General features: G+C 58.9%; 1 protein-coding gene across 1 annotated transcript; it reads right to left on the bottom strand.

The window, feature by feature from the left end:
* Positions 1-1,530: 1,530 nt before the first annotated feature.
* Positions 1,531-22,821, bottom strand: LOC132386771 (tapasin-related protein-like; the record flags this gene model as incomplete). Its single annotated transcript, XM_059959104.1, has 4 exons — positions 1,531-2,825; positions 2,948-2,979; positions 5,018-5,122; positions 22,489-22,821. Coding segments are annotated over 4 exons (485 nt in total), but the record flags the coding sequence as incomplete, so codon positions are not given.
* Between the last annotated feature and the right edge of the window lie 2,466 nt (positions 22,822-25,287).

The raw sequence follows: 25,287 nt of genomic DNA, 5'->3' as shown, positions 1-25,287 counted from the left end.
CTCAATCCCCAGACCCCTCCCCCACCTCAATCCCCTAGACCCCTCCCCTCCTCAATCCCCAGACCCCTCCCCCTCCCCTCAATCCCAAGACCCCTCCCCCACCTCTATCCCCTAGACCCCTCCCCTCCTCAATCCCCAGACCCCGCCCCTCAATCCCCAGACCCCTCCCCCACCTCAATCCCCTAGACCCCTCCCCTCCTCAATCCCCAGACCCCTCCCCCTCCCCTCAATCCCAAGACCCCTCCCCCACCTCTATCCCCTAGACCCCTCCTCAATCCCCAGACCCCGCCCCTCAATCCCCAGACCCCTCCCCCACCTCAATCCCCTAGACCCCTCCCCTCCTCAATCCCCAGACCCCTCCCCCTCCCCCTCCCCTCAATCCCGACCCCTCCCCCTCAGCCCCCAGACCCCGCCCCTCAATCCCCAGACCCCTCCCCCACCTCAATCCCCTAGACCCCTCCCCTCCTCAATCCCGACCCCTCCCCCTCAATTCCGACCCCTCCCCCTCAGCCCCCAGACCCCGCCCCTCAATCCCCAGACCCCTCCCCCGCCCCTCAATCCCCAGACCCCTCCCCCACCTCAATCCCCTAGACCCCTGCCCTCCTCAATCCCCAGACCCCTCCCCCTCCCCTCAATCCCCAGACCCCTCCCCCACCTCAATCCCCTAGACCCCTCCCCTCCTCAATCCCCAGACCCCTCCCCCTCCCCTCCTCAATCCCCAGACCCCGCCCCTCCTCAATCCCGACCCCTCCCCTCCTCAATCTCCAGACCCCGCCCCCTCCTCAATCCCGACCCCTCCCCCTCCCCTCCTAAATCACCAGACCCCGCCCCCTCCCCTCCTCAATCCCTCCCCCTCCCCCTCCTCAATCCCCAGACCCCGCCCCCTCCCCTCCCCTCCTCAATCCCCAGACCCCGCCCCTCAATCCCCAGACCCCGCCCCTCCTCAATCCAGACCCCTCCCCCTCAGCCCCTCCTCAATCCCGACCCCTCCCCCTCAGCCCCTCCTCAATCCCCAGACCCCGCCCCCTCCTCAATTCCCAGACCCAGCCCCCTCCTCAATCCCCAGACCCAGCCCCCTAGACCCCTCCCCTCCTCAATCCCCCAGACCCCGCCCCCTCTGCCCCTGGACTCCTCCTCAATCCCCCAGACCCCACCCCCTCTGCCCCTGGACTCCTCCTCAATCCCCAGACCCTGCCCCCTCCTCAACCCCCCCCAGACCCCGCCCTCTCATCAACACCCCAGGTTCCGCATGCTCCTCGATCATCCTGACCCCACCCCTCCCCTTCTCAATCCTCCAGACCCTGCCTCATTGCCCAGACCTCGCACCCCTCCTTAATTCCCCCAGACACCTCCCCATCCAGTCTCCGCCCCTCATCTATTAAATCTGCTCCTCACTCTCAGACCCAGGCTCTGCCCTTCATCCCCAAAGCCTAGAACCCACCCCCGACTCATCCTGAGACCCTCTCACCTCATCTTCCTCGGACCTTCCAAGACCCACTCCAGGGACAGACAGACAGACACAGCTCGGTCTCCGTAGCCCAAACTTTATTGACAGTATCCTTGACAGGTTCCCAGTACCGGGATGGGTCAAAAGTGGAGGGGGGTGGGGTGTTGAAAGGCCTAAATCTTTGGAGTGAGGCAGAGGCAGAGGCATTTGGGGAGGGGATTGGAGGGAGTTGCAGGAGTTTGAGGCTTGGAGGGAGTTAGAGGCAGGGAATTGGGTAGAGAGTTGGAAGTGATTCACCCCACTATTCAAAGAGTGTGTCCCACCCTTGTACACGGAGGTCCCCCTGTCCCTCGACACTCCCCACCGTTCACGGTGTGTGTCCTATCCCCCGTACACCGAGGTCCCCCTGTCCCTCGACACTCCCACCGTTCACGGTGTGTGTCCGACCCTCGTACACCAAGGTCCCCCTGTCCCTCGACACTCCCCACCGTTCACGGTGTGTGTCCTACCCCCGTACACCAAGGTCCCCCTGTCCCTCGACACTCCCCACCGTTCACGGTGTGTGTCCGACCCTCGCACACCGAGGTCCCCCTGTCCCTCGACACTCCCCACCGTTCACGGTGTGTGTCCGACCCCCGTACACTGAGGTACCCCTGTCCCTCGACACTCCCCACCGTTCACGGTGTGTGTCCTACCCTCGTACACCGAGGTCCCCCTGTCCCTCGACACTCCCCACCGTTCACGGTGCGTGTCCTACCCTCGTACACCGAGGTCCCCCTGTCCCTCGACACTCCCCACCGTTCACGGTGTGTGTCCTACCCCCGTACACTGAGGTCCCTCTGTCCCTCCACACTCCCCACCGTTCAGCGCATTGAACATAGAATGCAGCACATGAAGTTGTGCCCACTAATTAAATTAACAGTTAAAGACCTAACGAAACTAGTCCCGCCTTCCAGTCCATCCAGCGAACCAGAGGAAATGCCCCACGTCCGTCCGAGCTCGAATCCAGGCAGCGTCTCGGTGCAAAGCTCCTCTCCGAGTCTCCCACCCCCTTCCGTGCAACGGTGTGACCGGAACCTCTCGAACACTCCAGACGGGGTCCGAGCAGATCTCTCGAACCCGGCACCTCGTCCGACAGAGACACAGCGCCCTCTCGGCCGCATTCAGGGAGCAGCGGACCGGGTCCGTCCAAGCCCCCTCTGCCCGTCGCCCTGAGGGTGACGACACCGGGAGCTGAAGGGCGTTGAGCGGAGGGGGAGGGAACGGGAAGGGATGGCTGTCCAGAGTGGAGGGTAGAAGGGAAGAGTGTGAGGCCAGGCTTCCCCTCACTCCCTCGCCTCCCGCACAGGCCCCTCCGTTCCCTTTAATCTTCCGTTGTCTGTAACAGGCAGAGAGCAGAGTAAATACGGGGGAGAGGCGGGAGAGTTAGAAAGGGGTGGGGGGGGGGGGAGAGACTGATTTTACAGGACAGAATTATTTTACAGGGAATAAACATCTCACCTTGACTGGTCCTGGGACGCTGGGACGCATTTCTGAGGAGTGAAACGGGGCAAAGGAAAGAGTTAATTTCAAAGTTTCAAATCCCTTCACACCCTCCGTAACAAGGGTAATGAGATACAGTTGGCCCTCCTTATCCACAAGGGGATCGGTTCCGGGACCCCCCCCCACCCACCCCGCTGCGGATACCAAAATTCGCGGGTGCTCAAGTCCCTTATGCAACCCGTTTCGGTGCGGTGGACATCAGGACCCGCCGGAACCCCGGACCTTATTTAACCCGTCTCGGTGCGGTGGACATTAGGACCCGGCGGAACCCCGGACCTTATTTAACCCGTCTCGGAGTGGTGGACATCAGGACCCGGCGGAACCCCGGACCTTATTTAACCCGTCTCGGTGCGGTGGACATCAGGACCCGGCGGAACCCCGGACCTTATTCAACCCGTCTCGGTGCGGTGGACATCAGGACCCGGCGGAACCCCGGACCTTATTCAACCCGTCTCGGTGCGGTGGACATCAGGACCCGGCGGAACCCCGGACCTTATTTAACCCGTCTCGGTGCGGTGGACATCAGGACCCGGCGGAACCCCGGACCTTATTCAACCCGTCTCGGTGCGGTGGACATTAGGACCCGGCGGAACCCTGGACCTTATTTAACCCGTCTCGGTGCGGTGGACCTCAGGACCTGGTGGAACCCCGGACCTTATTTAACCCGTCTCGGTGCGGTGGACATTGGGACCCGACGGAACCCCGGACCTTATTTAACCCGTCTCGGTGCGGTGGACGTTAGGACCCGGCGGAATCCCGGACCTTATTTAACCCGTCACGGTGCGGTGGACATTGGGACCCGACGGAACCCCGGACCTTATTTAACCCGTCTCGGTGCGGTGGACATTGGGACCCGACGGAACCCCGGACCGTATTCAACCCGTCTCGGTGCGGTGGACATTGGGACCCGGCGGAATCCCGGACCTTATTTAACCCGTCTCGGTGCGGTGGACATTAGGACCTGGCGGAACCCCGGACCTTATTTAACCCGTCTCGGTGCGGTGGACCTCAGGACCCGGTGGAACCCCGGACCTTATTTAACCTGTCTCGGTGCGGTGGACATCGGGACCCGACGGAACCCCGGACCTTATGTAACCCGTCTCGGTGCGGTGGTCATCCGGACCCGGCGGAACCCCGGACCTTATTCAACCCGTCTCGGTGCGGTGGACATTGGGACCCGGCGGAACCCCGGACCTTATTCAACCCGTCTCGGTGCGGTGGACATCAGGACCCGGCGGAACCCCGGACCTTATTTAACCCGTCTCGGTGCGGTGGACATCAGGACCCGGCGGAATCCCGGACCTTATTTAACCCGTCTCGGTGCGGTGGACATTAGGACCCGGCGGAACCCCGGACCTTGTTTAACCCGTCACGGTGCGGTGGACATTAGGACCCGGCGGAGCCCCTGACCTTATTTAAAGGAAAAAGTGAGAAAGGCTCTGCCCCGATGAAAGCTACAATTATTACTGAGCAACGCAGTGGTTTAATTATTGGGTTTTGGGGTTTTGACCCTCACTTCAACCCGGCACTCGGGAGCGGTCTGTCCCGAGAACTTCCGTTCCCAAGCCCGGCGCTGAAACATACGTTATTAAGTGTTTTAAATGCATAGAAAGGTAAAATATATACTATATAAACGTTTGACTAACTGACGCTAAATAATACCAGATGTACCTGTTCCGACTTAGTTAGTAAGAGAACTTCCGATTTTTTTCGATCCCGATCCACGATAACCCACGCACACCCTCCCGTATACTTTAAATCATCCCTAGATTACTTATAATACCTAATACAATGTAAAATGGTTGTTGTGCTGCATTGTTCAGGGAATAATGACAAGAAAAAAAGTCTGTACATGCTCGAACAACAAGTGCTGGAAGAGCACATCCGGGTTTTCGCGATCCGCGGTCGGTTGTATCCGCGCGTGCGGAATCCGCGGATAAGGAGGGCCGACCGTACTCCCTCTGTGACAGTGATGCGAGTGGGACTCCCCCTGTACCAGGAGTGTTTCGAACCAGAGGTGTATCTCACCAGACGGGGTCCTGTTGCCTCTGCGCAGGTACATCCCAGCCACCAGCAGTAACGCGGACAGCAACACCCCCTGGTAAATGATTCGCAGGTAACCCGCCGTCTCGTCTGCAAGGGAAACGATTGAGATGTAAGTCTGCCCAGCTCAGCTCCTCAGGGAGTGTTAACGCATCGGTGCCGTGACGGAGAGGCGACGTGACAGCCTGCACTAATCAAACCTCTGCAAATCCAAGTCCGGTTCCCTATCACCGGCCTGCGTCGTGGGAGCGCGCCACAGTCCACACGCGTGAAAACTAATAATTTCAATTGAAAGGTTATGGATACGTACTTAAATCATGTTTCTCATGGGGGGGGCGCGGGAGAAGGGGAGGTGGTGTTCGTGGTTCCGTTCAGAAATCGGACAGCAGAGGGGAAGAAGCTGTTCCTGAATCGCTGAGTGTGTGTCTTCAGGCTCCTGTACCTCCTCCCTGATGGCAGAGGGGAAGAGGCTGTTCCTGAATCTCTGAGTGTGTGTCTTCAGGCTCCCGTACCTCCTCCCTGATGGTGGCATTGAGAAGAGGGCGTGTCCCCACTGATGGGGGTCATCAGGAGTCACCCATCTGTCCCGTCGATCTCGCCCCACCACTCGATAAGGTCACGGCTGATCTGGCCATGGACTCATCTCCACTGACCTCCCTTTTCCCCTTAACCCTTAATTCCCCTCCTATGCAAAGTTCTACACAACCTGGTCTAAAATATATTCACCGAGGCAGCCCCCACTGCTTCACGGGGCAGAGAATTCCACAGGGTCACCCCCCCTGCGAAAAGCAGTCCCTCCTCATCTCCATCCCAGATCCTCTCCCCCGAATCTTGAGGCTCTGTCCCCTAGTCTCACCTACCAGAGGGATCGACTTTCCTGCCTCGATCTTACCTGATCGATCGATCTGATAATTTTATACGTTTCTAGAAGATCTCCTCTCATCCTTCCGAATTCCAACCAGTACAGTCCCAGGCAACTCGATGTCTCCTCATAGTTTAACCCCACTCCCCCCCCCCCATATCTGGCATCAACCCTCACATAAACAATTCTCCCTCCTGCCATCTGTCAAAAGATACTGACGCATTCGGGCTCTCATGATCAGACTGTGTAACAGTTTCATCCCCTAAGCCATCAGACCCCTCAATTCCCAGAGCCTGGACTGACTGACAGAGAGGGAGAGAGAGGCAGAGAGAGGGAGAGAGAGAGACACCACACAAAGCAATTTTTTGCTCATTTCTTTCTCAATTCCTGCTCAACTTTGTTTACATTTAAATTTACATCACTAATATTGTAATTTGTCCTTTACTGTGCCTTTTGTCTTGTTTATTATTATACTGTCTTGCACTGTTTTGTGCACTGAATGTAGACCCAAGTAGGGCTGGTCTAATGTAGTTTTGTGTCGTTTCAGGTATTCTAGTGTGGTTTTGTGTCATTTCACGCAGTCTAGTGTGGTTTTGTGTCGTTTCGGGTAGTCTCGTGTAGTTTTGTGTTGTTTCCGGTAGACTAGTTTTGTGTCGTTTCAGGTAGTCTGGTGTAGTTTTGTGTCGTTTCAGGTAGTCTGGTGTAGTTTTGTGTTGTTTCGGGTAGTCTGGTGTAGTTTTGTATCGTTTCGGGTAGTCTGGTGTAGTTTTGTGTCGTTTCAGGTAGTCTGGTGTAGTTTTGTGTCGTTTCGGGTAGTCTAGTGTAGTTTTGTGTCGTTTCATGTAGTCTGGTGTAGTTTTGTGTCGTTTCCGGTAGACTAGTTTTGTGTTGTTTCAGGTAGTCTGGTGTAGTTTTGTGTCGTTTCATGTAGTCTGGTGTAGTTTTGTGTCGTTTCAGGTAGTCTAGTGTAGTTTTGTGTCGTTTCAGGTAGTCTGGTGTAGTTTTGTGTCGTTTCGGGTAGTCTAGTGTAGTTTTGTGTCGTTTCGGGTAGTCTGGTGTAGTTTTGTGTCGTTTCAGGTAGTCTGGTGTAGTTTTGTGTCGTTTCGGGTAGTCTGGTGTAGTTTTGTGTCGTTTCGGGTAGTCTGGTGTAGTTTTGTGTCGTTTCAGGTAGTCTGGCGTAGTTTTGTGTCGTCTCATGTAGTCTGGTGTAGTTTTGTGTCGTTTCAGGTAGTCTGGTGTAGTTTTGTGTCATTTCGGGTAGTCTGGTGTAGTTTTGTGTCGTTTCCGGTAGTCTGGTGTAGTTTTGTGTCGTTTCAGGTAGTCTGGTGTAGTTTTGTGTCATTTCGGGTAGTCTGGTGTAGTTTTGTGTCGTTTCGGGTAGTCTGGTGTAGTTTTGTGTCGTTTCGGGTAGTCTGGTGTAGTTTTGTGTCGTTTCAGGTAGTCTGGTGTAGTTTTGTGTCGTTTCAGGTAGTCTAGTGTAGATTTGTGTCGTTTCAGGTAGTCTGGTGTAGTTTTGTGTCGTTTCGGGTAGTCTAGTGTAGTTTTGTGTCGTTTCGGGTAGTCTGGTGTAGTTTTGTGTCGTTTCAGGTAGTCTGGTGTAGTTTTGTGTCGTTTCGGGTAGTCTGGTGTAGTTTTGTGTCGTTTCGGGTAGTCTGGAGTAGTTTTGTGTCGTTTCCGGTAGTCTGGTGTAGTTTTGTGTCGTTTCAGGTAGTCTGGTGTAGTTTTGTGTCATTTCGGGTAGTCTGGTGTAGTTTTGTGTCGTTTCGGGTAGTCTGGTGTAGTTTTGTGTCGTTTCGGGTAGTCTGGTGTAGTTTTGTGTCGTTTCGGGTAGTCTGGTGTAGTTTTGTGTCATTTCAGGTAGTCTGGTGTAGTTTTGTGTCGTTTCGGGTAGTCTGGTGTAGTTTTGTGTCGTTTCAGGTAGACTGGTGTAGTTTGGTGTCGTTTCGTGTAGTTTTGTGTCGTTTCATGTAGTCTGGTGTAGTTTTGTGTCGTTTCGGGTAGTCTGGTGTAGTTTTGTGTCGTTTCGGGTAGTCTGGTGTAGTTTTGTGTCGTTTCGGGTAGTCTGGTGTAGTTTTGTGTCGTTTCGGGTAGTCTGGTGTAGTTTTGTGTCATTTCGGGTAGTCTGGTGTAGTTTTGTGTCGTTTCGGGTAGTCTGGTGTAGTTTTGTGTCGTTTCGGGTAGTCTGGTGTAGTTTTGTGTCGTTTCGGGTAGTCTGGTGTAGTTTTGTGTCGTTTCGGGTAGTCTGGTGTAGTTTTGTGTCGTTTCAGGTAGACTGGTGTAGTTTTGTGTCGTTTCATGTAGTCTGGTGAAGTTTTGTGTCGTTTCGGGTAGTCTGGTGTAGTTTTGTGTCGTTTCGGGTAGTCTGGTGTAGTTTTATGTCGTTTCGGGTAGTCTGGTGTAGTTTTGTGTCGTTTCGGGTAGTCTGGTGTAGTTTTGTGTCGTTTCGGGTAGTCTGGTGTAGTTTTGTGTCGTTTCGGGTAGTCTGGTGTAGTTTTGTGTCGTTTCATGTAGTCTGGTGTAGTTTTGTGTCGTTTCGGGTAGTCTGGTGTAGTTTTGTGTCGTTTCAGGTAGTCTGGTGTAGTTTTGTGTCGTTTCGGGTAGTCTGGTGTAGTTTTGTGTCGTTTCAGGTAGACTGGTGTAGTTTTGTGTCGTTTCATGTAGTCTGGTGTAGTTTTGTGTCGTTTCGGGTAGTCTGGTGAAGTTTTGTGTCGTTTCGGGTAGTCTGGTGTAGTTTTGTGTCGTTTCGGGTAGTCTGGTGTAGTTTTATGTCGTTTCGGGTAGTCTGGTGTAGTTTTGTGTCGTTTCGGGTAGTCTGGTGTAGTTTTGTGTCGTTTCGGGTAGTCTGGTGTAGTTTTGTGTCGTTTCGGGTAGTCTGGTGTAGTTTTGTGTCGTTTCATGTAGTCTGGTGTTGTTTTGTGTCGTTTCCGGTTGTCTGGCGTAGTTTTGTGTCGTTTCGGGTAGTCTGGTGTAGTTTTGTGTCGTTTCAGGTAGTCTGGGGTAGTTTTGTGTCGTTTCGGGTAGTCTGGTGTAGTTTTGTGTCGTTTCGGGTAGTCTGGTGTAGTTTTGTGTCGTTTCGGGTAGTCTGGTGTAGTTTTGTGTCGTTTCGGGTAGTCTGGTGTAGTTTTGTGTCGTTTCGGGTAGTCTGGTGTAGTTTTGTGTCGTTTCGGGTAGTCTGGTGTAGTTTTGTGTCGTTTCGGGTAGTCTGGTGTAGTTTTGTGTCGTTTCGGGTAGTCTGGTGTAGTTTTGTGTCGTTTCGGGTAGTCTGGTGTAGTTTTGTGTCGTTTCGGGTAGTCTGGTGTAGTTTTGTGTCGTTTCGGGTAGTCTGGTGTAGTTTTGTGTCGTTTCGGGTAGTCTGGTGTAGTTTTGTGTCGTTTCGGGTAGTCTGGTGTAGTTTTGTGTCGTTTCGGGTAGTCTGGTGTAGTTTTGTGTCGTTTCGGGTAGTCTGGTGTAGTTTTGTTTCGTTTCGGGTCGTCTGGTGTAGTTTTGTGTCGTTTCGGGTAGTCTGGTGTAGTTTTGTGTCGTTTCATGTAGTCTGGTGTAGTTTTGTGTCGTTTCATGTAGTCTGGTGTAGTTTTATGTCGTTTCAGGTAGTCTGGTGTAGTTTTCTGTCGGGTCCCGGTAGTCTGGTGTAGTTTTGTGTCATTTCGGGTCGTCTGGTGTAGTTTTCTGTCGGGTCCCGGTAGTCTGGTGTAGTTTTGTGTCGTTTCGGGTAGTCTGGTGTAGTTTTGTGTCGTTTCGGGTAGTCTGGTGTAGTTTTGTGTCGTTTCGGGTAGTCTGGTGTAGTTTTGTGTCGTTTCGGGTAGTCTGGTGTAGTTTTGTGTCGTTTCAGGTAGTCTGGTGTAGTTTTGTGTCGTTTCATGTAGTCTGGTGTAGTTTTGTGTCGTTTCGGGTAGTCTGGTGTAGTTTTGTGTCGTTTCGGGTAGTCTGGTGTAGTTTTGTGTCGTTCCGGGTAGTCTGGTGTAGTTTTGTGTCGTTCCGGGTAGTCTGGTGTAGTTTTGTGTCGTTTCGGGTAGTCTGGTGTAGTTTTGTGTCATTCTACCTTGTCTGGTGTAGTTTTATTTCAGTTTTTGCACTTTTTTAATTAAGCTGTTTAATACACGCACCTACGCTAATCTACAATTGCTTTCTCGATTGTCATTGCATAGAGACATTTCATGACACAGGACACAGAACTGAGATAGCTGCAGCATATCACAGGCCCTTCAGCCCACGATGTTGTGCCGACCTACAGCCGAGAATCTCTCTCCCGATTTGGCCCTCTATCGTTCTGAGCTCCGTGCACCATCCAAAAGTCTCTGAAAAGACCCTATCGTATCCGCCTCCACCACCGTTCCCGGCAGCCCATTCCACTCACTCGCCACTCTCTGAGTAAAAAACTCACCCCCGACATCTCCTCTGTACCTACTCCCCAGCACCTTAAACCCGTGTCCTCTTGTGGCAACCATTTCAGCCCCGGGGAAAAAGCCTCTGACTATCCACACGATCAATGCCTCTCATCATCTTGTACACCTCTATCAGGTCACCTCTCGTCCTCCGTCGCTCCGAGGAGAAAAGGCCGAGTTCACTCAACCTATTCTCATAAGGCATGCTCCCCAATCCAGGCAACATCCTTGTAAATCTCCTCTGCACCCTTTCTATGGCTTCCACGTCCTTCCTGTAGTGAGGCGACCGGAACTGAGCACAGTACTCCACGTGGGGTCTGACCAGGGTCCTATATAGCTGCAACGTTACCTCTCGGCCCTTAAACTCAATCCTACGATTGATGAAGGCCAATACACCGTACGCCTTCTTAACCACAGAGTCAACCTGCGCAGCTGCTTTGAGCGTCCCCTGGACTCGGAGCCCAAGATCCCTCTGATCCTCCACACTGCCAAGAGTCTTACCATTAATTCTAATTACACTGCAGATGCTGTGGTCGAATCAACACGTACAAACAAGCTGGATGAACTCAGCAGGTCGGGCAGCATTCGTGGAAATGAGCTGTCAACGTTTCGGGCCGAGACCCTTCGTCAGGACTGAAGAAGGAGGGGGGCATCGAATTCTCCAACTTCCGGTAATTCCCTCCCTCCCCCTTCCCCCATCCCACCTTCACTCTGCCTCCTCCTCCAGCTGCCTATCACCTCTCTCATGATTCTGCCTTCTTCTACTACCCATAGTGCTTTCCCCTTACATTCCTTCTTCACCTCTGGCCTATCCCCTCCCTGCTTCCCTCCCCCGCCCCTTGATCTTTCCTCTGATTGGCTTTTCTTCCCCCCCCCAACTTTTTTATAGGGCCCCTGCCCCCGCCCTCTTCAAACGGATGCTTCCCGGCCTACTATCTTCTGTCCGTGGGGGAATAGGCGTCTTATAAAAAAGAACCCTGCCCAGGCTTGCGCCCTGGAAATTTTCCAAAGCACAAATCCATGGTCTATGAGACGAACGGAGGTCTGGGTGAAAAACTTACCCCTCAAACCCCCCCCCCCCCCGCCTCACCTTCAATGGCGTTAGACATTTCAACTCTGTCCACTCAATCTGTGCCTCTGACAATCCTGCAAACCTCTCTCAGATCTCCCCTCGGCCTCTGTCGCTCCGGAGAAAACAGCCCGAGTTTACCCAGCCTCTCGCTGACCCTCTTCTGCCCCCTCTCCAAAGCCCCAACATCCTTCCTGCCATGGGGCAACCGGAATCGGACGCGATCCTCCAGACGGGGCCCAGGCAGAGTTTTAGCAAGTTGCAACTGACTTGTGAACTCAGTGCCTCGACTGACAAACCCCCTTTCTTCCGGAAACAGACGCCCACCTCCCCCCCCAGTCGGAGAGGGGATTAACCCCCTCTCTCCCTGAAACTGGCACCCACCCCAGCCCCCATTGGAGAGGGGATTAACCCTCTCTCACTCTCAGAATACACTGGGATTCAGAAGGATGAGAGGGGATCTGATTGAAACATATAAGATTATTAAGGGATTGGACACACTGGAGGCAGGAAACATGTTCCTGATGTTGGGGGGAGTCCAGAACCAGAGGCCACAGTTTAAGAATAGGGGGGGGGCCATTTAGAACGGAGTTGAGGAAAAACTTATTCACCCAGAGACTGGTGGATATGTGGAATGCTCTGCCCCAGAAGGCAGTGGAGGCCAATTCTCTGGATGCTTTCGAGAGAGAGTTAGATAGAGCTCTGAAAGATAGCGGAGTCAAGGGATATGGGGAGAGGGCAGGAACGGGGTACTGATTGTGGGTGATCAGCCATGATCACAGTGAATGGCGGTGCTGGCTCAAAGGGCCGAGTGGCCTACTCCTGCACCTGTTGTCTATTGTCTATTAAAACAGGCACCCACCCGTCTGTTGGAGAGGGAATTAACCCTCTCTCTCCCGGAAACAGGCACCCAACCCCTCTCTGCCTGAAACAGCCCCATCAGGGAAGGGATTAACCATGTATCTCCCAGACAGACGTCCGCTCCCCATCAGGGAAGGGATTAACCCTGTATCTCCCAGACAGATGTCCGCTCCCCATCAGGGAAGGGATTAACCCTGTATCTCCCAGACAGATGTCCGCTCCCCATCAGGGAAGGGATTAACCCTGTATCTCCCAGACAGATGTCCGCTCCCCATCAGGGAAGGGATTAACCCTGTATCTCCCAGACAGATGTCCGCTCCCCATCAGGGAAGGGATTAACCCTGTATCTCCCAGACAGATGTCCGCTCCCCGTCAGGGAAGGGATCAACTCCCTCTCTCTCGCAAACAGATGCTCACTCTCCATCAGGGAGAGGATTAACTCCCTCTCTCCCGAAACAGATGCCTGCACCCCTGTCAGAGAGGGGATTAACCCCCTCTTTCCCGGAAACAGATGACTGCCTTCCGCCAGAGAGGGGATTAACCCCCTCCCTGCCAAAACCGACCTCCAGCCTCCCTTTCGGAGAGCGGATTAACTCCTTCCTTCCGATCAGCAGCACTCATTGCTCAATCGGAAAGGGAGTTTGCCTCTGGTTAATGGCTGCATGTTGGCATGGATGAGAGTCGTAGAGTCGAGCACGGGACGCCGCCAGCGTCCAGGAACCCTTCGGAAGTCGGCGACCCGTCAAGACCCAGGGCGCACCCCCTTCTCACCAGACAGGAGGTACAGGAGCCTGAAGGCACACACTCAACCCCTTCAGAAACAGCTTCTTCCCCTCCGCCGGCCGATTTCCGCGGACGCCGCCGCACCGCTTGCTATTCCCCTCCCTGCACTGGTTACTTCAGTTTGGCTTTTTCCACAGATGCCCTGCTTGCGGCAGTTGGCTGGTCAAATTGTCACGAACGGCGCCGTCCAGCAGCCACAGGGCGACAGGCTCCACAGCGCCCGCCAGTGATGGCGAACCGGATTCTGATGCCCATCCCTCACCCTCGTCTCAAGGAAGGTTGAACTCCCTCCCGGTCGCTGACCCCTGCCCGTCGGACCCGCATCAAACCCGTGCCAGCGCTGGCGGTGATAGGGAGGGGGCGCGGTCGACAGACGGTGCGTATAACCAGGAGGGAGAGGGTTAATGTTCGGGGAAACTGGTGTCTGTGTCCAGCAGAGAGAGGGTTAATTCTCCCTCCCTCTCTCTCTCTCTCTCTCTCTCTCTCTCACCCCTCTCTCTCCCTCCACTCCCTCCCCGTCACTCTCACTCTTTTCCCTCCCTCTCTCACTTCTTTCTCCCTCTCTCCATCCCCTCCCTCCCCCCTCACTCTCACTCTTTCTCCCTCCCTCTCTCTCACTTCTTTCTCCCTCTCTCCTCACTCACTTTCTCACTCTCTCCCTCCCCAACCTCCCCCCTAACTCTCACTCTTTCTCCCTCCCTCTCTCTCACTTCCTTCTCCCTCTCCATCCCCTCCCTCCCCCCTCGCACACTCTCTCCCTCTCTCCCTCCCTCTCACTTCTTTCTCCCTCTCTCCATCCCCTCCCTCCCCCTCGCACACTCTCTCCCTCTCTCCCTCCCTCTCACTTCTTTCTCCCTCTCTCCATCCACTCCCTCCCCGCTCTCTCCCTCTCTCCCTCCCCAAAAACAGCACCCGTCCACTGACAAATTACCCCTTTCATTGCCAGACTAGTTCCTCCCGCCAGAGAGAACATTAACCCCCCCTCCACACCCCCCACATCGTTACACACGACTTTCCAATCGCAGAGGGAGGATCAACCCTCTCTCTCCCCCCCACCCCACCCAGTTAGACCCGTCCGGTCGTCCTCTCCCAGTCACGGGCAGCTGCTCCACGGTCAGGAAGGGGGGATCAACCCTCTCTCCCCCCACCCCACCCAGTTAGACCCGTCCGGTCGCCCTCTCCCAGTCACGGGCAGCTGCTCCACGGTCAGGAAGGGGGGATCAACCCTCTCTCTCCCCCCACCCCACCCAGTTAGACCCGTCCGGTCGCCCTCTCCCAGTCACGGGCAGCTGCTCCACGGTCAGGAAGGGGGGATCAACCCTCTCTCTCCCCCCCACCCCACCCAGTTAGACCCGTCCGGTCACCCTCTCCCAGTCACGGGCAGCTGCTCCACGGTCAGGAAGGGGGGAACAACCCTCTCTCTCCCCCTCACCCAGTTAGACCCGTCCGGTCGCCCTCTCCCAGTCACGGGCAGCTGCTCCACGGTCAGGAAGGGGGGATCAACCCTCTCTCCCCCCACCCAGTTAGACCCGTCCGGTCACCCTCTCCCAGTCACGGGCAGCTGCTCCACGGTCAGGAAGGGGGGATCAACCCTCTCTCTCCCCCCACCCCACCCAGTTAGACCCGTCCGGTCGCCCTCTCCCAGTCACGGGCAGCTACTCCACGGTCAGGAAGGGGGGATCAACCCTCTCTCTCCCCCCCACCCCACCCAGTTAGACCCGTCCGGTCACCCTCTCCCAGTCACGGGCAGCTGCTCCACGGTCAGGAAGGGGGGAACAACCCTCTCTCTCCCCCTCACCCAGTTAGACCCGTCCGGTCGCCCTCTCCCAGTCACGGGCAGCTGCTCCACGGTCAGGAAGGGGGGATCAACCCTCTCTCCCCCCACCCAGTTAGACCCGTCCGGTCACCCTCTCCCAGTCACGGGCAGCTGCTCCACGGTCAGGAAGGGGGGATCAACCCTCTCTCTCCCCCCACCCCACCCAGTTAGACCCGTCCGGTCGCCCTCTCCCAGTCACGGGCAGCTACTCCACGGTCAGGAAGGGGGGATCAACCCTCTCTCCCCCCCACCCCACCCAGTTAGACCCGTCCGGTCGCCCTCTCCCAGTCACGGGCAGCTGCTCCACGGTCAGGAAGGGGGGATCAACCCTCTCTCCCCCCACCCAGTTAGACCCGTCCGGTCACCCTCTCCCAGTCACGGGCAGCTGCTCCACGGTCAGGAAGGGGGGATCAACCCTCTCTCCCCCCACCCAGTTAGACCCGTCCGGTCACCCTCTCCCAGTCACGGGCAGCTGCTCCACGGTCAGGAAGGGGGGATCAACCCTCTCTCCCCCCCCCACCCCACCCAGTTAGACCCGTCCGGTCACCCTCTCCCAGTCACGGGCAGCTGCTCCAAGGTCAGGAAGGGGGGATCAACCCTCTCTCTCCCCCCCACCCAGTTAGACCCATCCGGTCGCCCTCTCCCAGTCACGGGCAGCTGCTCCACGGTCAGGAAGGGGGGATCAACCCTCTCTCTCCCCCCACCCAGTTAGACCCGTCCGGTCGCCCTCTCCCAGTCACGGGCAGCTGCTCCACGGTCAGGAAGGGGGGATCAACCCTCTCTCCCCCCCACCCCACCCAGTTAGACCCCCGTCCGGTCACCCTCTCCCAGTCACGGGCAGCTGCTCCACGGTCAGGAAGGGGGGATCAACCCTCTCTCTCCCCCACCCACCCAGTTAGACCCGTCCGGTCGCCCTCTCCCAGTCACGGGCAGCTGCTCCACGGTCAGGAAGGGGGGATCAACCCTCTCTCTCCCCCCCACCCCACCCAGTTAGACCCGTCCGGTCGTCCTCTCCCAGTCACGGGCAGCTGCTCCACGGTCAGGAAGGGGGGATCAACCCTCTCTCCCCCCACCCAGTTAGACCCGTCCGGTCACCCTCTCCCAGTCACGGGCAGCTGCTCCACGGTCAGGAAGGGGGGATCAACCCTCTCTCTCCCCCCACCCCACCCACTTAGACCCGTCCGGTCGCCCTCTCCCAGTCACGGGCAGCTGCTCCACGGTCAGGAAGGGGGGATCAACCCTCTCTCCCCCCAACCCCACCCAGTTAGACCCGTCCGGTCGCCCTCTCCCAGTCACGGGCAGCTGCTCCACGGTCAGGAAGGGGGGATCAACCATCTCTCCCCCCACCCCACCCAGTTAGACCCGTCCGGTCACCCTCTCCCAGTCACGGGCAGCTGCTCCACGGTCAGGAAGGGGGGATCAACCCTCTCTCCCCCCACCCAGTTAGACCCGTCCGGTCACCCTCTCCCAGTCACGGGCAGCTGCTCCACGGTCAGGAAGGGGGGATCAACCCTCTCTCCCCCCCCCACCCCACCCAGTTAGACCCGTCCGGTCACCCTCTCCCAGTCACGGGCAGCTGCTCCACGGTCAGGAAGGGGGGAACAACCCTCTCTCTCCCCCCCACCCCACCCAGTTAGACCCGTCCGGTCGCCCTCTCCCAGTCACGGGCAGCTGCTCCACGGTCAGGAAGGGGGGATCAACCCTCTCTCTCCCCCCCACCCAGTTAGACCCATCCGGTCGCCCTCTCCCAGTCACGGGCAGCTGCTCCACGGTCAGGAAGGGGGGATCAACCCTCTCTCCCCCACCCAGTTAGACCCGTCCGGTCGCCCTCTCCCAGTCACGGGCAGCTGCTCCACGGTCAGGAAGGGGGGATCAACCCTCTCTCCCCCCACCCCACCCAGTTAGACCCGTCCGGTCGCCCTCTCCCAGTCACGGGCAGCTGCTCCACGGTCAGGAAGGGGGGATCAACCCTCTCTCACCCCCCACCCCACCCAGTTAGACCCGTCCGGTCGCCCTCTCCCAGTCACGGGCAGCTGCTCCACGGTCAGGAAGGGGGGATCAACCCTCTCTCCCCCCACCCCACCCAGTTAGACCCGTCCGGTCACCCTCTCCCAGTCACGGGCAGCTGCTCCACGGTCAGGAAGGGGGGATCAACCCTCTCTCTCCCCCCACCCAGTTAGACCCGTCCGGTCGCCCTCTCCCAGTCACGGGCAGCTGCTCCACGGTCAGGAAGGGGGGATCAACCCTCTCTCTCCCCCACCCCACCCAGTTAGACCCGTCCGGTCGCCCTCTCCCAGTCACGGGCAGCTGCTCCACGGTCAGGAAGGGGGGATCAACCCTCTCTCTCCCCACCCAGTTAGACCCGTCCGGTCGCCCTCTCCCAGTCACGGGCAGCTGCTCCACGGTCAGGAAGGGGGGATCAACCCTCTCTCCCCCCACCCCACCCAGTTAGACCCGTCCAGTCGCCCTCTCCCAGTCACGGGCAGCTGCTCCACGGTCAGGAAGGGGGGATCAACCCTCTCTCCCCCCACCCCACCCAGTTAGACCCGTCCGGTCGCCCTCTCCCAGTCACGGGCAGCTGCTCCACGGTCAGGAAGTGGGGATCAACCCTCTCTCCCCCCCCCACCCCACCCAGTTAGACCCGTCCGGTCGCCCTCTCCCAGTCACGGGCAGCTGCTCCACGGTCAGGAAGGGGGGATCAACCCTCTCTCCCCCCACCCCACCCAGTTAGACCCGTCCGGTCGCCCTCTCCCAGTCACGGGCAGCTGCTCCACGGTCAGGAAGGGGGGATCAACCCTCTCTCCCCCACCCAGTTAGACCCGTCCGGTCGCCCTCTCCCAGTCACAGGCAGCTGCTCCACGGTCAGGAAGGGGGGATCAACCCTCTCTCCCCCCACCCCACCCAGTTAGACCCGTCCGGTCGCCCTCTCCCAGTCACGGGCAGCTGCTCCACGGTCAGGAAGGGGGGATCAACCCTCTCTCCCCCCCCACCCAGTTAGACCCGTCCGGTCGCCCTCTCCCAGTCACGGGCAGCTGCTCCACGGTCAGGAAGGGGGGATCAACCCTCTCTCCCCCCACCCCACCCAGTTAGAGCCGTCCAGTCGCCCTCTCCCAGTCACGGGCAGCTGCTCCACGGTCAGGAAGGGGGGATCAACCCTCTCTCCCCCCACCCCACCCAGTTAGACCCGTCCGGTCGCCCTCTCCCAGTCACGGGCAGCTGCTCCACGGTCAGGAAGGGGGGATCAACCCTCTCTCCCCCCCCCACCCCACCCAGTTAGACCCGTCCGGTCGCCCTCTCCCAGTCACGGGCAGCTGCTCCACGGTCAGGAAGGGGGGATCAACCCTCTCTCCCCCCACCCCACCCAGTTAGACCCGTCCGGTCGCCCTCTCCCAGTCACGGGCAGCTGCTCCACGGTCAGGAAGGGGGGATCAACCCTCTCTCTCCCCCACCCCACCCAGTTAGACCCGTCCGGTCACCCTCTCCCAGTCACGGGCAGCTGCTCCACGGTCAGGAAGGGGGGATCAACCCTCTCTCCCCCCACCCCACCCAGTTAGACCCGTCCGGTCACCCTCTCCCAGTCACGGGCAGCTGCTCCACGGTCAGGAAGGGGGGATCAACCCTCTCTCCCCCCCCCCCCCCGTTAGACCAGTCCGGTCGCCCTCTCCCAGTCACGGGCAGCTGCTCCACGGTCAGGAAGGGGGGATCAACCCTCTCTCCCCCCACCCCACCCAGTTAGACCCGTCCGGTCGCCCTCTCCCAGTCACGGGCAGCTGCTCCACGGTCAGGAAGGGGGGATCAACCCTCTCTCCCCCCACCCCACCCAGTTAGACCCGTCCGGTCGCCCTCTCCCAGTCACGGGCAGCTGCTCCACGGTCAGGAAGGGGGGATCAACCCTCTCTTTCCCCCCCCACCCAGTTAGACCCGTCCAGTCGCCCTCTCCCAGTCACGGGCAGCTGCTCCACGGTCAGGAAGGGGGGATCAACCCTCTCTCCCCCCCCCCAGTTAGACCCGTCCGGTCGCCCTCTCCCAGTCACGGGCAGCTGCTCCACGGTCAGGAAGGGGGGATCAACCCTCTCTCCCCGCCACCCAGTTAGACCCGTCCGGTCGCCCTCTCCCAGTCACGGGCAGCTGCTCCACGGTCAGGAAGGGGGGATCAACCCTCTCTCTCTCCCCCACCCAGTTAGACCCGTCCGGTCGCCCTCTCCCAGTCACGGGCAGCTGCTCCACGGTCAGGAAGGGGGGATCAACCCACTCTCCCCCCCAACCCACCCAGTTAGACCCGTCCGGTCGCCCTCTCCCAGTCACGGGCAGCTGCTCCACGGTCAGGAAGGGGGGATCAACCCTCTCTCTCCCCCCACCCAGTTAGACCCGTCCGGTCGCCCTCTCCCAGTCACGGGCAGCTGCTCCACGGTCAGGAAGGGGGGATCAACCCTCTCTCCCCCCCACCCAGTTAGACCCGTCCGGTCGCCCTCTCCCAGTCACGGGCAGCTGCTCCACGGTCAGGAAGGGGGGATCAACCCACTCTCCCCCCCACCCCACCCAGTTAGACCCGTCCGGTCGCCCTCTCCCAGTCACGGGCAGCTGCTCCACGGTCAGGAAGGGGGGATCAACCCTCTCTCCCCCCCCACCCAGTTAGACCCGTCCGGTCACCCTCTCCCAGTCACGGGCAGCTGCTCCACGGTCAGGAAGGGGGGATCAACCCTCTCTCCCCCCCCACCCAGTTAGACCCGTCCGGTCACCCTCTCCCAGTCACGGGCAGCTGCTCCACGGTCAGGAAGGGGGGATCAACCCTCTCTCCCCCCCCACCCAGTTAGACCCGTCCGGTCACCCTCTCCCAGTCACGGGCAGCTGCTCCACGGTCAGGAAGGGGGGATCAACCCTCTCTCCCCCCCCACCCAGTTAGACCCGTCCGGTCGCCCTCTCCCAGTCACGGGCAGCTGCTCCACGGTCAGGAAGGGGGGATCAACCCTCTCTCCCCCCCACCCCACCCAGTTAGACCCGTCCGGTCGCCCTCTCCCAGTCACGGGCAGCTGCTCCACGGTCAGGAAGGGGGGATCAACCCTCTCTCTCCCCCCCACCCCACCCAGTTAGACCCGTCCGGTCGCCCTCTCCCAGTCACGGGCAGCTGCTCCACGGTCAGGAAGGGGGGATCAACCCTCTCTCCCCCCACCCCACCCAGTTAGACCCGTCCGGTCGCCCTCTCCCAGTCACGGGCAGCTGCTCCACGGTCAGGAAGGGGGGATCAACCCTCTCTCTCCCCCCCACCCCACCCAGTTAGACCCGTCCGGTCGCCCTCTCCCAGTCACGGGCAGCTGCTCCACGGTCAGGAAGGGGGGATCAACCCTCTCTCTCCCCCCCACCCCACCCAGTTAGACCCGTCCGGTCGCCCTCTCCCAGTCACGGGCAGCTGCTCCACGGTCAGGAAGGGGGGATCAACCCTCTCTCTCCCCACCCAGTTAGACCCGTCCGGTCGCCCTCTCCCAGTCACGGGCAGCTGCTCCACGGTCAGGAAGGGGGGATCAACCCTCTCTCCCCCCCACCCCACCCAGTTAGACCCGTCCGGTCGCCCTCTCCCAGTCACGGGCAGCTGCTCCACGGTCAGGAAGGGGGGATCAACCCTCTCTCTCCCCCACCCCACCCAGTTAGACCCGTCCGGTCGCCCTCTCCCAGTCACGGGCAGCTGCTCCACGGTCAGGAAGGGGGGATCAACCCTCTCTCTCCCCACCCAGTTAGACCCGTCCGGTCGCCCTCTCCCAGTCACGGGCAGCTGCTCCACGGTCAGGAAGGGGGGATCAACCCTCTCTCTCCCCCCCCACCCAGTTAGACCCGTCCGGTCGCCCTCTCCCAGTCACGGGCAGCTGCTCCACGGTCAGGAAGGGGGGATCAACCCTCTCTCCCCCCACCCCACCCAGTTAGACCCGTCTGGTCGCCCTCTCCCAGTCACGGGCAGCTGCTCCACGGTCAGGAAGTGGGGATCAACCCTCTCTCTCCCCCCCACCCCACCCAGTTAGACCCGTCCGGTCGCCCTCTCCCAGTCACGGGCAGCTGCTCCACGGTCAGGAAGGGGGGATCAACCCTCTCTCTCCCCCCCACCCAGTTAGACCCGTCCGGTCGCCCTCTCCCAGTCACGGGCAGCTGCTCCACGGTCAGGAAGGGGGGAACAACCCTCTCTCTCCCCCTCACCCAGTTAGACCCGTCCGGTCGCCCTCTCCCAGTCACGGGCAGCTGCTCCACGGTCAGGAAGGGGGGATCAACCCTCTCTCCCCCCACCCAGTTAGACCCGTCCGGTCACCCTCTCCCAGTCACGGGCAGCTGCTCCACGGTCAGGAAGGGGGGATCAACCCTCTCTCTCCCCCCACCCCACCCAGTTAGACCCGTCCGGTCGCCCTCTCCCAGTCACGGGCAGCTACTCCACGGTCAGGAAGGGGGGATCAACCCTCTCTCCCCCCCACCCCACCCAGTTAGACCCGTCCGGTCGCCCTCTCCCAGTCACGGGCAGCTGCTCCACGGTCAGGAAGGGGGGATCAACCCTCTCTCCCCCCCCCACCCAGTTAGACCCGTCCGGTCGCCCTCTCCCAGTCACGGGCAGCTGCTCCACGGTCAGGAAGGGGGGAACAACCCTCTCTCTCCCCCTCACCCAGTTAGACCCGTCCGGTCGCCCTCTCCCAGTCACGGGCAGCTGCTCCACGGTCAGGAAGGGGGGATCAACCCTCTCTCCCCCCACCCAGTTAGACCCGTCCGGTCACCCTCTCCCAGTCACGGGCAGCTGCTCCACGGTCAGGAAGGGGGGATCAACCCTCTCTCTCCCCCCACCCCACCCAGTTAGACCCGTCCGGTCGCCCTCTCCCAGTCACGGGCAGCTACTCCACGGTCAGGAAGGGGGGATCAACCCTCTCTCCCCCCCACCCCACCCAGTTAGACCCGTCCGGTCGCCCTCTCCCAGTCACGGGCAGCTGCTCCACGGTCAGGAAGGGGGGATCAACCCTCTCTCTCCCCCCCACCCAGTTAGACCCGTCCGGTCGCCCTCTCCCAGTCACGTGCAGCTGCTCCACGGTCAGGAAGGGGGGATCAACCCTCTCTCTCCCCCCCACCCCACCCAGTTAGGTAATGTTGCAGCTATATAGGACCCTGGTCAGACCCCACGTGGAGTACTGTGCTCAGTTCTGGTCGCCTCACTGCAGGAAGGACGTGGAAGCCATAGAAAGGGTGCAGAGGAGATTGACAAGGATGTTGCCTGGATTGGGGAGCATGCCTTATGAGAATAGGTTGAGTGAACCCGGCCTTTTCTCCTCGGAGCGACGGAGGATGAGAGGTGACCTGATAGAGGTGTGTAAGATGATGAGAGGCATTGATCGTGTGGATAGTCAGAGGCTTTTTCCCGGGGCTGAAATGGTTGCCACAAGAGGACACGGGTTTAAGGTGCTGGGGAGTAGGTACAGAGGAGATGTCGGGGGTGAGTTTTTTACTCAGAGAGTGGAGAGTGTGTGGAATGGGCTGCCGGGAACGGTGGTGGAGGCGGATACGATAGGGTCTTTTAAGAGACTTTTCGATGGGTGCATGGAGCTTAGAAATTCCTGGCGGCTTCTAGAGTGGTCGGAACAACTGTGCGCTGCGCATCTCCGAGTTTCCCGCTCCGTTAACCCCCTCCCTCCCTCCTCCCCGCCGAAGGACCCACGTACTCACCGGCGGGAGGCCGCGGCCGGATGCTGACGGAGAGGGGGGCCTCCAGCCCCGGGTGGGTCACCAGGCAGGTGTAGAGAGGGGGCGGGTCGCCCTCCGGCCAGCCGTCCAGGGCCACCTCGGCCGACAGGTTGAAGGTGCCGTCCCGGTTGCGCCGGTGGCTGCCGAAAAGCAGCGGCTCGACGGGGACCGGCTCCGCCTCGGGATCGTCCCCGGGGGCCCGCACCACCCAGGCGAAGTCAGCGGCCAGCGGGAAGAACTGGCTGGCCTCACACACCAGCAGGACCCGGGGACCCGTGCCCGAGGGCTGGGCGAAGACACTCACCCGAGGGGGCTCTGGAGGGGGGTGGAGAGGGAGAGGAGGGAGGCAAGATGTGAGGGTTAATAGAGGGGGAGAAGGAGGAAGTAGGGAGAGAGGGAGAGAGAGAGATATCAATAATCGAGCTGAAAAATAAAAGCCCCTATTCAATATCTTGTAACAGGTCCTCAGGCTTTCAAATCAAACGTCAGGGGGAGATCCAGTGTCTCTCAGTCCCTCTCTCACAGGGGGTGATCTGTACACTGACCGGTGTCTCTCAGTCCCTCTCTCTCAGGGGGAGATCTGTACACTGACCGGTGTCTCTCAGTCCCTCTCTCTCAGGGGGAGATCTGTACACTGACCGGTGTCTCTCAGTCCCTCTCTCTCAGGGGGAGATCTGTACACTGACCGGTGTCTCTCAGTCCCTCTCTCTGAGGGGGAGATCTGTACACTGACCGGTGTCGCTCAGTCCCTCTCTCTCAGGGGGAGATCTGTACACTGACCGGTGTCTCTCAGTCCCTCTCTCTCAGGGGGAGATCTGTACACTGACTGGTGTCTCTCAGTACCTCTCTCTCAGGGGGAGATCTGTACACTGACTGGTGTCTCTCAGTCCCTCTCTCTCAGGGGGAGATCTGTACACTGACCGGTGTCTCTCAGTCCCTCTCTCTCAGGAGGAGATCTGTACACTGACCGGTGTCTCTCAGTCCCTCTCTCTCAGGGGGGGATCTGTACACTGACCGGTGTCTCTCAGTCCCTCTCTCTCAGGGGGAGATCTGTACACTGACCGGTGTCTCTTGGTCCCTCTCTCTCAGGGGGAGATCTGTACACTGACTGGTGTCTCTCAGTCCCTCTCTCTGAGTGGGAGATCTGTACACAGACCGGTGTCTCTCAGTCCCTCTCTCTCAGGGGGAGATCTGTACACTGACCGGTGTCTCTCAGTCCCTCTCTCTCAGGGGGATATCTGTACACTGACCGGTGTCTCTCAGTCCCTCTCTCTCAGGGGGAGATCTGTACACTGACCGGTGTCTCTCAGTCCCTCTCTCTCAGGGGGAGATCTGTACACTGACCGGTGTCTCTCAGTCCCTCTCTCTCAGGGGGGGATCTGTACACTGACCGGTGTCTCTCAGTCCCTCTCTCTCAGGAGGAGATCTGTACACTGACCGGTGTCTCTCAGTCCCTCTCTCTCAGGGGGAGATCTGTACACTGACCGGTGTCTCTCAGTCCCTCTCTCTCAGGAGGAGATCTGTACACTGATCGGTGTCTCTCAGTCGCTCTCTTTTAGGGGGAGATCTGTACCTTGACCGGTGTCTCTCAGTGCCTCTCTCTCAGGGGGAGATCTGTACCTTGACCGGTGTCTCTCAGTCCCTCTCTCTCAGGGGGAGATCTGTACACTGACCGGTGTCTCTCAGTCCCTCTCTCTCAGGGGAGGTCTGTACTCTGACCGGTGTTTCTCAGTCCCTCTCTCTGAGGGGAGATCTGTACACTGACCGGTGTCTCTCAGTCCCTCTCTCTCGGGGGGAGATCTGTGCACTGACCGGTGTCTCTCAGTCCCTCTCTCTCGGGCGGAGATCTGTACATTGACGGGTGTCTCTCAGTCCCTCTCTCTCGGGGAAATCTGTACACTGACCGGTGTCTCTCAGTTCCTCTCTCTCGGGGGCAGATCTGTACACTGACCGGTGTCTCTCAGTCCCTCTATCTCAGGGGGAGATCTGTACACTGACCAGTGTCTCTCAGTCCCTCTCTCTCAGGGGGAGATCTGTACACCGACCGGTGTCTCTCAGTCCCTCTGTCTCGGGGGGAGATCTGTACACCGACCAGTGTTTCTCAGTCCCTCTCTCTCAGGGGGATATCTGTACACTGACCGGTGTCTCTCGGTCCCTCTCTCTCAGGGGGAGATCTGTACACTGACTGGTGTCTCTCAGTCCCTCTCTCTCAGGAGGAGATCTGTACACTGATCGGTGTCTCTCAGTCGCTCTCTTTTAGGGGGAGATCTGTACCTTGACCGGTGTCTCTCAGTGCCTCTCTCTCAGGGGGAGATCTGTACCTTGACCGGTGTCTCTCAGTCCCTCTCTCTCAGGGGGAGATCTGTACACTGACCGGTGTCTCTCAGTCCCTCTCTCTCAGGGGAGGTCTGTACTCTGACCGGTGTTTCTCAGTCCCTCTCTCTGAGGGGAGATCTGTACACTGACCGGTGTCTCTCAGTCCCTCTCTCTCGGGGGGAGATCTGTGCACTGACCGGTGTCTCTCAGTCCCTCTCTCTCGGGCGGAGATCTGTACATTGACGGGTGTCTCTCAGTCCCTCTCTCTCGGGGAAATCTGTACACTGACCGGTGTCTCTCAGTTCCTCTCTCTCGGGGGCAGATCTGTACACTGACCGGTGTCTCTCAGTCCCTCTATCTCAGGGGGAGATCTGTACACTGACCAGTGTCTCTCAGTCCCTCTCTCTCAGGGGGAGATCTGTACACTGACCGGTGTCTCTCAGTCCCTCTCTCTCGGGGAAATCT

Source organism: Hypanus sabinus, unplaced genomic scaffold, assembly GCF_030144855.1.
Source record: "Hypanus sabinus isolate sHypSab1 unplaced genomic scaffold, sHypSab1.hap1 scaffold_1298, whole genome shotgun sequence".
Classification (NCBI taxonomy): domain Eukaryota; kingdom Metazoa; phylum Chordata; class Chondrichthyes; order Myliobatiformes; family Dasyatidae; genus Hypanus; species Hypanus sabinus.
This window is presented reverse-complemented; position numbering and strand designations above follow the sequence as displayed.